Raw genomic sequence first — 12675 nt, forward strand, 5'->3', positions numbered from 1 at the left:
AGCAAGCACCTCCAAGCACCTCCAGCACTTGCACAGTGAGCCTGTGATGATTAGGTCGTATGTCAGAGGTAGTCTGGTGCAAACCTCCAGTATTATTTAACATGTACAGGAGGTTTTCAGTCTGTTATTAGGATACTAAAAAGTAATTTATTTTTTTTTCAGATACTCAAGATATCTGTAAAATAGTAGCCATGCCTGTGTCCTATCAAATAATTGGTCACGTCAATCTAGATATTAGGAAACTTAGAAGAATATGACCCTCTTCCTCACAAGTCAAAGGGACAGTAAAATGATGCTCTGGAGCCCATGTACCACGCATATGGCAGTGCCTGGGATCTCATCACTGCAAATAGCAGAGCTGTGAAAAGGCTAATAAAATTAATGGTCTGTCTTCATCACACTTGAGAGAATTTATATAGGTGGTTCCTCGTCAAAATGAGGAATGTAATACAAGGTGCCTCTCTCGCTGTGAGCTGCATTTTTTTTGCTCATGTAAAACTAGCCTTGTCTTAGGGGATTATTAGATTCTAGGGAGCTTCTCATAATTATGTATTTCCCTGTTTCTGCAATTCCAGCTTTCAGAGTTCTCCACTGAACCACAAGGAAAAGAAATAGAAGGTCAGACAAAAATGTCCAGCCTTCTCAGACAGCTATAATAGTAATCTGGCATGCCTGGTTTCCTATCTGGAATTGTTGGTCAGATATGCTTCAGCATTAGTAAGTCAACCACAAAATCCATGTGTTCCTTTGTCTCAAGGAGTATGATGATGAAATAAGTTGGCTCTTTCATTGCTGTGTTTGAGACATGCCTTTAAAATACATGAAGTGAGAATTAGGTCATACATCAGGGTTGTCACGAACAGCTGAGACATACAGATCAGATCCAGGTATGAAAATGAAATCTCTGACAGAATTCCCTTACTTCTTGAATACATATCAAGAGAGGTTTCTTCAAGAATTAAAGTGATCATTTTGAACCGCACAGCTGTACCCATACTTACCACAATGCTGAAAGATAGCATTTCTTTGAAAACAAGGCAATGGAACAATACCTAATGGTAAAGGGCATAATCCTAAAAAACAGCCAATGATTTGCTGAGACACTGATTTTCTTGCTGCCAATGTTGGACCATGCTATTAGATGGAAAATTCTGGCAAAGATTTATCTAATTATTCTGAAATGCATTTTCCATTTCATAATGCTATTTAAGATTAGCATATGGAGTTCTAGAAAGAAACCAGAACATTGATTATGCACATGTTAATCTATTCATGCATAACAAGACACTCCAAGTTATTGCATGTAGAATATATGACTAAAATTTCAATTCACAATTCTTAAATGGGGAAAATATGATAAATTTTAAAAACACAAATGTATTCTCTGGTATGCCATGTTCTGGTTTATGGAGTTTAAGTGATGTACAGAAGAAGTAGCAGTAAAGTGAATTAAAACACTTTATGGCCCTTTTCCACAGGTATATCTGGCTGGTTCCAAATCCACCATTCAGTAGCATGCTGTAAAAGAGAATGATATGCTAAAACGAACAACTAGCTAGGTTTATAAACCATGCGACAGTAGATGCTTTAAATATAGAGTGATACACTGCCATGTAACACCTGAAGAACAGAACAGCTTATTGAGCTATGCCATCTTCTCACAGAACAGACATCTACAGATCATTTCAAACTTTGGGGAAAATGAAATAAGAAGGATACACAACTTGTTCATCTAATGTCAGCAAAGGTTTTGTCTATGGAAGCCAAAATTCCTTTTTGGTTTGGCTGGCAGTAGGAACTTGAGTTGATAAACTGGCTGTCGTCTGAGACATTTTTGTGTGTTTGGCATTGAATGTTTGGTGAGTATATAATGAACACAAAGAATTATTTTATCAAGGCGTTTTATGAGATCTGTGCAATTCAAAGTACCATCCTGATGGCTTGAAAGTGATTTGATAACATGGGTTAGGAACTGCCAATGGTTGCGACACTGATACTTCACCACATTGAGATTGCTGTCTTAATGTTTTCACTTGCACAAAAATTCATTTTGTCTAAGATTAGGTAGTATGCAATGCATATTTCTCCACCTGGATTGGCTTTCTTTATATGCAGTGGACAGAAACATGGTAGGTGTAATTCATATAACTGGCTTTTAACACTAGGATGTGATAAAACTGATTTTTTCTCTTGACTGACCATAAAAGGAAACCCAGAACGATGCCCACTGACTTGTAAGCAAATATGGGTGGATGATGGGGTACCATTCCTAGGTACAGTTGTGCATCATCATGACAACTGGTGCTCACGAGCTAAAACATTGACATGGGGGTATGCAAAATAAGAATTGCATCTGTTTTAGCAGTGATAAAAATAAGGATGAGGACCTCCAGAAGACACTTTTAAGCTGTTGGCATTGTGACAGACTAACTGGCTCCAAACAGCATAAATGGGCCAAACAGAGCTCACATGCTTTGATTGTCCTCACATGTCATCTGCCATAGATCTGTGTAACTCAATACAGCAATATGGAGCTCTTGATCACGTGTTGATTAGCTATGCACATTTTCCTTGCACTGGTACAGTAACTGCCGTGGTTAAGCAATCTTCATGTTATTTACAAAGATCCGTGTTAAATCTGATCTGTATCACAGATTGCTGGTCACATTCTGCATTGGTCAATTTCAGTGCGCAGCAAGGTCTCACAAATATGCAACACGTAACAAGCTATTCTGAGGTTGAAAAGAATTAAGGATGCTGCCTGCATCCCTAGTTGAGTTGAGTTCAGGAGCTCTCAATTAAGACTAGCTTATGGCTGTATACACTGAACACCCCAGCAAAGCAGCTCTTGCCTGGTGAGGTATGCCCATTGCTAGATGGATCATTTAAATCATGACAAACTTTGCAGTAAATTGATATTCAGAGGTATACTTCACAATAGAAGATATCCTTTCTCCTCATTGAACAAATCTAACAGAAATTACATATTAGTAACATAAATATTATTGGAAGAACCTATCCAGAGCAGCAATACAATCAAAAAATTATACACACATATTAGTATAGTCATCCAGTTATGTCTTTGTTTTAATGATTTTTTTTAAACATTTGTATCATCAGACAAAACATTTAGGTCATGAGAAAATATTTATTTCCAACAGCATGGATTTTGAAAGTTATTGGAAGAAGGCATGTTCAATGCTATGATTTTTCTGATGCTGGGGCAGTTGAAACAGTGTGTAGTAGTGCATATATTAACCAGTTACTTCAAGGAAATGGCAAAAAGACATAGTGAAATAGGAAGTGAGTACAAACATTCAAGGCAGTAAAAATGCAGAATACTGACACATGGCTGAAAAATGTACTTTTGTAATGCTCTTTTAGTATCACACAAAACTAGCAACTCACTTTAAAACATTCTTTGTCAGCAACCATACTTGTGACCGTATGAAATTATTAAATTTAATACAGTCTTTCAGCTGGAAGAGATAATAAGATCTAACGCTCATATCAAATGCTTGATTTTGTTAGCTTTGTTAATTAAGATAGTTTCAAGGTACTGCACCGGTATCACATAAAGTTGTTTTTTTTTTTTTTTTTTTTTTTTTTTAATTGACTTGTACAGAAACATGCAAGTAGTAATGCATGAGGGTTTCATATATTTGATTATAATTTGATAGACTATTGATAGAGCACACCAAGCTTTTTTTTTTGTTACATTTTATGCTGAACTGTTCCATTTCCACACCTACCAATTGCTATTACAGTTCTCATGGCTTATCAAGATAAGCCAGATAGTGGAGAAAGTAAAAATGTCTTTACTTAGAACATATATTAATGAAAAAAAATCTCTTATAGATAGATATCTATCTACATATAATTAAGATTACATGGCATTTTTATCAGCATGAAATGTAAAAAAAAAAAGTCCCCCAAACATCCTAAAATAGTAGGAAAACACAGTTTACTAGCATAATAAATTCTTATGCCAGTTTTGTAATAAGGCTTCAGTTTTCCTGATGAATGGGACTACATTTTTAAGTAGGTTTCTGTATACATTTTGTTATTATAAGTGTTTTATGTCACAATATACTTTTAATAAAATAAAAACTCTTGTGCTGTAATTAAAGATAGCTAGTTACCATTTAGACAAATACAGCCTTTTAGAGAGTAGGCTGTGTCTAAAGTATAAGAAGTAGAATTAAGGTGCTTCCATATTTTTGCTTTCATTCTTAAAAAGTACCACACATAAACAAAAGCTGCAATAATTGCTTGTGGACATGCTTTTCTTTGGCTTTTACCACATTTTCAATAGCATGTGATCCCCCATTGGTGAATTTTATATTAATTACTTACTTGATTTCATAAAAATTGTATTGTAAAACTTAATGAAACAAAATGTTGGATGTATTTCCTTTGTCACAGCTACACTTTTTCTCTTCCTTTCAGAATTTTGATTTGCATCAAGCAATAACTGCAAGCAACAATAAATTTAAAGCTAGATTTTTGCATGTTGTAAACTGGATAGGACCAGGAGTTACTGACAAAACCAGCTGGTCATGCAAGTTTAGCAAATTTTCTGTATTCCAACGCATTGCCATCTAATCTGTTCTGTTTCCCCTGACACATACTAACACAATGAAGCTGGACAATGGTTGAACAGCAAGTGCATGTGATAGTTCTGGCAAGACTTTTTTTTTTTTTTTTGATTAAGCACATATTTATCCATGAGGGACTAGAAAAGCAGGGCCTTTTTCTTCAGGTCATTCCGCTTCCAAAGTGCCAGACGATCAAATTCCTCAATGCTCATTTTGAAGACTTCCTGGAACTCTTCAGGGGACAAATGCCTCTTGAAAATGAAAATAAAAAAGTATCATTAAGCTCTTCTGTACACAGGCACATTTCTGCCCTTCCTAAGCTTTAAAACACACCACAAAATAATTCATTTGTATTTACATTTAAATTCCCAAATTCTGGAAGAAAACACATCAAAACCAAACCAGCTTACAACAGCTGGGCAGTGAAATTGTTAGCACTAGCAACTTTTGAAAAAACAAATCTTTTCAATATAGTTCCAACTGAGTGGAAGCTACAGTCTTCAGGAAAAAGATGTATTTATATACGGTGCACGATGACAGAGCACACTGAGACAAATTTAAGTGACTCCTGGACTTTAAAGAAACTAATAACAATGTAATTTCAGAGTTGGATTTGTTTTGCCTTGATCTTTAATGAGAGCTATGGACATCACACTGGTTCATTAATAGCAGCCTTGTAACAAAGGAGAGAGCACACTGCTAAATTCTTAAATCCAGAATGTGATTATCCACGGGGATAGACTTGTACCAGGAGCCCAAGTTGGATAAAGCTTTTTTTAAATGCCAAGAACTATGCTTTTATTTGATGTTTTCATATATGAGACAAACACAAAAAGGGTAGAATAACAACTTTAAGAATTGGAACTAGGTAGGATAATGAATGTATACAAAGTTTGCCTAACAGTTACTAGTATACCTGCAGAAAATGCTGAAAAGATAAATGTGTGAATTAGAAATGAAAAGCATACAAAATTCTTTTGATAACTGTGGGCTAACTTTTATTCAAGCATTTTAGTACTATCAATCAAGGTCCTGTTTCCATTGTCTTAAGCATACACCGTCTAAAAGGGACAGATTAACTGCAATGAAAATTACAAATTTATTATTTATTTTTTTTAACACATCCTCTCATTTTCCACAAGACTTTCCTTGAAACCTTTCTGCTATTATCCAAAATTCTGGCAGGGACCACGCTAACGTGCCCTAATAATGCCACAATGGTTTATCTGACTATGGTGGACATGACCTCACTGGCCCTATCTTACACAGCTATTTTTTTTTGACAAATTTGAAAGCAAAATTTTGATTTCCACTTATTAACGTTGAATTTCTCTTTTTAATGTAAATTACACATGGAAAATTTATGAATTTGTTTGCAAAGTATGACTAATTACCTTGAATGGTCATTGTGGGCCCTTATGGTTTCCTAAAAAAGGACAGGCTTTCTATTTTTTTTGCCTTGAGATTCCACATTTTCAAATCAACACTGACTAAGAGTTTGGAAGTGAGCCTTCATTCTTCATTTGACCAATGATAGCAACCCAACATAAGCACTACGCATAGCATGGAACAAATACGCCATGCATATTTGGCAGAGGAGATCCTGTTTCACATGGAAATAAGCAACATCTGACAATGTATTTTAGAAAAAATCTCTCACTGACAGAATTTAATTCTACTGTGTTTGGAAAGAAAAAGAAACTTCTGCCTCCACTAACTTTGTTGTATTTTTCTGGTAACCTAGTGGATAAACTATAGCAAGCTTAACTTATTTTCTCAAAGTAAGGAACATGTCTATGAGCTGTGGGGTTGAAAAAAAAAGTTTGGATGAGCATAAGGTATCATAGTTTGTTTTATCTTGCTTCTAGACTGTGGGCAACTCTTGAGATGTCAGCTCAAGAGAAATCAGTGACAAACTGTAGTTCATATTCCAAAAGAAAATCAGAAAGCTTGTACCTTGCAGGTAAATCCAGTAAATCCAGTGACCATTATTCAAAACCATAGTAAACTATGATTTTAAAAAGAATAATTGCTCCTTTTTTTTTTTTTTTTTTTTTTTTTTTTTTCCTGAATTATGTTATAAGATTTTTTCCTAGGAATTGCTATAGTCTCATCAGATCTATTTCAACACTGAAAGAAAAACTGTAAGTGCTACATCAGGCCACAGGTCCTTTCTGCAAGGTGCTGAATACTTGCTACAGCTCACTACCACAAGAAGCTTGCCACCAACCTCAAAAAAAAAAAGCTCTGCAATTCCTCCTTTCCTCTCCAAGGCAGAACTTTCACATTTATCATTTTGCTCTGCCCTCAGAGTTAATGAGCTTTGAGTCCACATGCATCTATCCAAGCCAATAAAAATTAGATATGCTCTCTACTCCTGCTTATATGCAGATGACATCACTTTCATTCCTTGCATGCACTAATTTTCTAATTCTACTAAAGTTTGGTTTTATACCAGCAACTTTTTTTTTTTTTTTCCTCATAGAAGTCCTCAGTTGGTGCAGCCTGCTCCAAAAGCAGCTGAGAGTTTCCAGTCCAAGAATACCAACTAATAGCAGAGATTGAGATGGGGAAAGGATGAGCTCTCTTATTTTTACCTCCCACTCTACTAAGCAGTTACTTTTTGCTTCTAAGTCTCCTCTATATACTGTACCTCATGTCAAGGACTAAGCTACCAGACTGCAATATCAGCAAAGTTTTTTACACTATTAATGCAATACCCACACTCAAACTTAATTCTAGTAGGAGGTAAAATTAATTCTAGTAGAAAGGAAAACTTCCTCTTTGGTTTGAACCCTCTCTGAGGACAGCCATCTATGCCCAGTGTCGCATGATTCCCACTGTTTTTCCTGCATTTCAGAAATTTTCACCATCCCTTTTTTAAGCATCATGGGCTTTGGGACCAACCCTAGCAGCAGCGATGATTACAGTTCTGTCTGCAGATTTTGGAATAACCCTTGATCCCTGAAAGATGTTGTCAAACTGGTGACATTTCAGATAAAAGCAACAAATATAATCATGGGTTGCAGAGTTTGATTTATGAGGAAAGACTAAAAGGCCTAAGTATGTAAAATTGTAGCCAAATGATGACTAAGGGAAAATATGGTAAATGTCTACAAATACTTGAAGGGTCTAAACGCCATGGGAATAGGCCAGTGTGGGAAGCTTATGTTCATATTTTTCTTTATATGTGTGATGTTAAATTTTGTCTGCACTGTTGTTGGACTTTCTTAAACCTTATAGCTTTCAGACCTAAAGCTCTTCCCAAAGGCAGAGAAAATAGACTGCTAAGAAATATTAGACTGATTTTTCTTAGGTATTTGAATATTAATTTGTATTAGCTGAAATGCTCTCATGCAGAAACATTGCCTTTTCTCATTAGTCAAACAAAAGAAGGGAAATTGAAAATTATTCATAGGGAATAGGGCAGGATATTCATCTTGAGGTATGAGATAAAATACGTATGAGGCCAAGAATGTGATTTCAGATTTGTTTTTTACTTTTTATTTTTTATGATTGGATCAGCTTAAAATATCCAGCTATGTTAATGCTGCATAATTGGGTCATTAAATGAAAAGCCCAAGTTATAAGTAACTTTTTTTTTTTTTTTTTTTTTGGCCTTGTTTACAAAGGAAGTCTGGGTGTTTTACAGTATGCCAGGAACCACTTCCTAACTCCCTTTGTGACAATTTGGACACATTCAGACAGCTTAATCCAATCTACTTCTCTGCTCTGCTTCAATGGCAAAGTTGTACACAGTGCTGACACTGAGGAGAGGTACACAGGACAAGGCTAAGGCCCCTGTCTGAACACATCCTAACTGGCTGTATTTAGATTAGCTTAGTCTGGAAGCTGCATAGTGATGTTAACATGATGCTGCCTGAAAGCCTTTGTAAAAGATAATGTAAATAACTTAAATATGGTTCTTCACTGAAATGGCTGCTAACCTGGAGCCATTGGATGGTTGCAACATTCAACATTTTGGATATATTTAAATGTTATCACACTGGAAAAGACTACTGCATCACATTGTTTCAATAAAATCATATTAATCGGAGCCTTATAAAGTCAATAGCGTTCAGTCTTTTCTTCTGGACAACAGTTTGTGTCAGTTTGCATGGGAAAAGAGAAAAAGACAGTGAGATTCAAGTTCAGCAAAGTGCTGTATCTGTAATTCCTCATTTGCATGTTATCTGAAATATGGCACAGTGCTGCCTGAAAAGGGTAACCATGCCTTTGCTGTAATCATGTAGCTAGCTCTCCTAAAACATAGAATTAAATGCAAAAAGAATTTAAATGCAAATGCTTTAATGATATGATATACAGAACTAGAGGGCTGAGCTAAATCTCTCTACTGCATTGCAACCACTAAAATGGAAAATCCTCATGTTCAACTAAGCATGATCATTAAGATGAGCAGTATAGATATGTGCTCAATTTTAATTTCCCAGAAGAAAAGTAATCAGTTGCACATTTTAACTCAGAAAGAAGTGATGCTTTTTGCTGTAAATTAACGAGGCTTGTTTCTGTTTTTCTGTGGCACGCTAAAAAGCCACTAATCATTCTACATGTAAATAGAGTTATAATGTTTATTTAATTCAATGAGATTTCTTTTGCACAAGAATAATCGTGCTTTTAATGTAATTCAGAGATCTTCAAAACTAATACTTAGGAACATGGCATTAGTGTGAATAAGTCACAGTAAGGAAAAATTGCAATTAACTTACAGCTGTACCGTAGTAAGCAGGTCATGCTACATAACTGCATTTATTCTGTGCCAGTAATTGGATGGGAGTCCTGAAGTGAAAACTTGCTGATGTAGGAAATTCAGAGGATATCATACTTCCTCATAAGTCAATACTGAACCAATGAACCAACACAGAGGATGGCAGGAGTTGATGAGTTGAAGATAAGAAAAATCAAAGTCCTAATTCCTAGGGGTTATTTAAAACATCTGGCTTGTTTCTCTTTTTGTTTTTGTTATCTTATGTACATAGGAAACTGCAGCTAAGTATTATATTGCCTTTGCTACCGTGCACTCTGTTGTATAGAATGTAATTTTAAATAGTTGTCCAATTAAATTAATTTTTGTTCAGAGTCCTTGTAATACTTCCAACTTATGCTCCACAAAATCTAGAAGTAAAAGCTATAGGATCTTTACCGGAGTCTTGAAAATGCAAAATACTCAAACTAAACTTGAATTTATCCAAAAAATTAACCATGGGTATGCATACATGTAAGTAAACAAATTTTAGTTCTTTAGGGTAATGCAGAGACTGTACTGATGGGATATAATCTTACTTCCTATATTAAAATTTAGGATGCTAGACGTATCTTAACTGAATATATTTGGAATAAAAATAGCCTGTTCCTTTCTCCCTTCTTCTGCTCCTGTCCCCCTCCTGTCCCGCAATTCCCTTCTCCCATTTCTCTAGAATTTTGACCAAATGTCACTTTCAGATGCCCAAACATATGTTTTTGGAAAAAAATCTCTTTGATGTACTGAATTTTAAATCCTTATTTTGCAGCATCAAGATGAACACTCCTCTGCATTCTTTCTGTTGCACTGCAGGGGCTCAGAAGGCTTTTCAGAGGCTTCTTCTAAGTCTACTGCATGGCTCATTACAAAGCTATAATTAGCCATGTGCCATGTTCCCAAGGGAATATTGAATGTTACCCTCATCTACCAAGTAATTAAGCTTCATGCCTAATAAATATTTTAAACTATTAAGTAATTATATGATAGGGGAAAGGAAAGTTAAGAAATGGCAGGAGTTGCCACCTCATGAACTTTAAAAGTATGAAGAGAGAACTGGGGCAACTCCATTTATAAGGGCCTTGTTTACAAAGGAATATATATATATAATATATATATATATAATTTATATATAATATATATATATAATTTATATATTTATAAGGTAGGAAGTGCTGCAATTGCGGTTTTGCTAGAACATGACACTTAGTCACAAAACTGACTAGTTGGGGCACTTTGTGCAATCAAGTGTTTGCAGGAGGTGTATACCCCCTTTTCTTCTCTGCTTCCACATTGCAATGTGGGTCCCCAGGAAGGCTCCCAGAAAGAGCAGTACAACAGAAGCAGTAAGAAAGGGAGTTTGAAACCCCTATCACTTGCCAATGTAATCCCTAGCATCCATACAATGCTCCTGGATCTGTGAATATATGTCATTTAGTATCTCACAGTATCATGAAACTCCACAGAGAATCTGCATTCCACTGAACAGCACTACTATGGGGTACTTACAGTTCAACCTGTCATGAAAGAAGGCATATACAAAATATTCTGTAGTAGTACAGTACATTCAATATTTTCCCTGTTTGAGTAATTATGCAAGAAGCTGAAAAGATACAAGTATTTCAATCAGTGATATCAATACATTCCCTACAAAGTGGTGTAAGAAGAACATCTCTAAGGATAACTTATCCCATCATTCTGTCATTCAACCAAATGAGCTTTTATATACTGCCATTTATGTAAGTAATTGCCTTCAACTTACTGCTGATAAGGATACCATTAAGAAAATGATTCATAAATAAAATTAAAACTATGAATCCATGGTAAATTAAGAAAATATATAGAAGATCTTGAGTTTCAAAAATTTAAGACATGTAAGTGCAGTTTTCTTAGAAGAGGGAGACATAGATGATTATTAAACTGGAAAATCCAATAAAGGTATTTACTGTGTATTCATGGATACTAGTGCTAACACTTGCTTGGATATTTGTCGCAGACTCACACCTGGGGCTCAGAGGTTTGGTTTCTGGTGATCTATCTGTGGTCTTTGGGCCTTATCCAAAAAAAGTACACTGAAGTCAACATGAAACTTTCCACATACACTTGCTTTAGGTTCAAAATACCTTGCTCCTACAGCAGATTTTCCAGTTTTCCTTAATTTGGGTTTTCGTGTATCCACAATACTCATTCTCCACATCTGATCCCTCTTCAGTTCTACACTGGTTCCACTCTGGTAGGAATTAGCTCTATTACATATCATGTCATTTCTAATGTGTGCTTTTGTTTTGCAATGGCTCCTTTCATAAGGACTTTGAAAATTGATATAGACATCCAGCACTGATCACAACACAAGCATATGCTTAGAATAAGAAACACAACATGAATGTTTTGCAAGTTAAACAGTGTGAAGTTCCACTAAAGTCAGTGAACTGCACTTTTTCATGCCAGGTTATGAGCTTCATTGTGAAGTGAACTTAAAATTCAAATTTAGCTTCAAACTACAAACTGCTCTTCCCCATGTTAAAACACATAACATTCCACTTTTGCCTTGATTTTTCCCATCCAAGCTCTAGAGGAGGTGGCACATACAACATTACTTGTATGAATGACATCTACAAGCTGGGGCTGTTATAAATTCAAACTGAATTACTGGAATCCATTCCTAAAATGGTTGCAGCCCAAATGGCTTGAACCCAGGGCAATTGTTGAATAAAAACTAGTGGAAAAAATCTCATCCTTAAAACAGATCCAGACAAGCAGTTTCAGGAGGAAAAGCATGTTTGAATTAATGTTAGTGCTCTGTTCAAACAAGACCGCACCCATGTTTAAATCTCTGATTTCTGTTTACAAGAGAACAAGGTGGCAGATGAAGGTTTGCTACTTGACATTCCAGAATATTTTTTTCCTTAGTAATTGTTTCAGTTAAGCAAAGAATGAACAGGCTCAAACAGAAGTGGAATAATATATTTTCTACTGTATCGGATGGGCATGAATGAATAATGCTTTTAACTCTGACATTCAAAAGAAAAGGCTAGAGAAACTCAGATGCATCAAGATAAGAAAATCAAAAGAAAAAAATAAATGATGTTTTCTAAATGGACTTTCCAAAAAAGACTCTAACTATGTTGACTTTCAAAACTACCAGCCTGTGACCAGGAAAGAAATATTATCCTCTGTGATAAAAGCAACTTCCGGAGAAAAATAAATAAATCTATGTGGTTGCGCATGAGCCATACTCAAAAACAGACGAGCAATATCCAGTGTAAGCTAAAAATATCAAGCACATTCTTTTAGGAGCCCAAGGAAAAAACTGTAAAAGGT

The 12675-nt window shown here is 35.5% G+C and overlaps 1 protein-coding gene across 12 annotated transcripts in view; it reads right to left on the bottom strand.

Annotated features, from left to right (window-relative positions):
* Positions 1-3597: 3597 nt before the first annotated feature.
* ABLIM2 (actin binding LIM protein family member 2) overlaps positions 3598-12675 on the bottom strand; it is a 146425-nt gene continuing 137347 nt past the window's right edge. For all 12 annotated transcript variants that reach the window (XM_032186636.1, XM_032186629.1, XM_032186628.1 and 9 more), the window contains one exon: positions 3598-4849. In XM_032186636.1, the coding sequence (XP_032042527.1) occupies positions 4736-4849 (114 nt within the window). In that variant the 3' untranslated portion in view covers positions 3598-4735. The remainder of the gene's footprint in view (positions 4850-12675) is intronic.

This window comes from Aythya fuligula, chromosome 4, assembly GCF_009819795.1.
Source record: "Aythya fuligula isolate bAytFul2 chromosome 4, bAytFul2.pri, whole genome shotgun sequence".
NCBI classification, from domain to species: Eukaryota; Metazoa; Chordata; class Aves; order Anseriformes; family Anatidae; genus Aythya; species Aythya fuligula.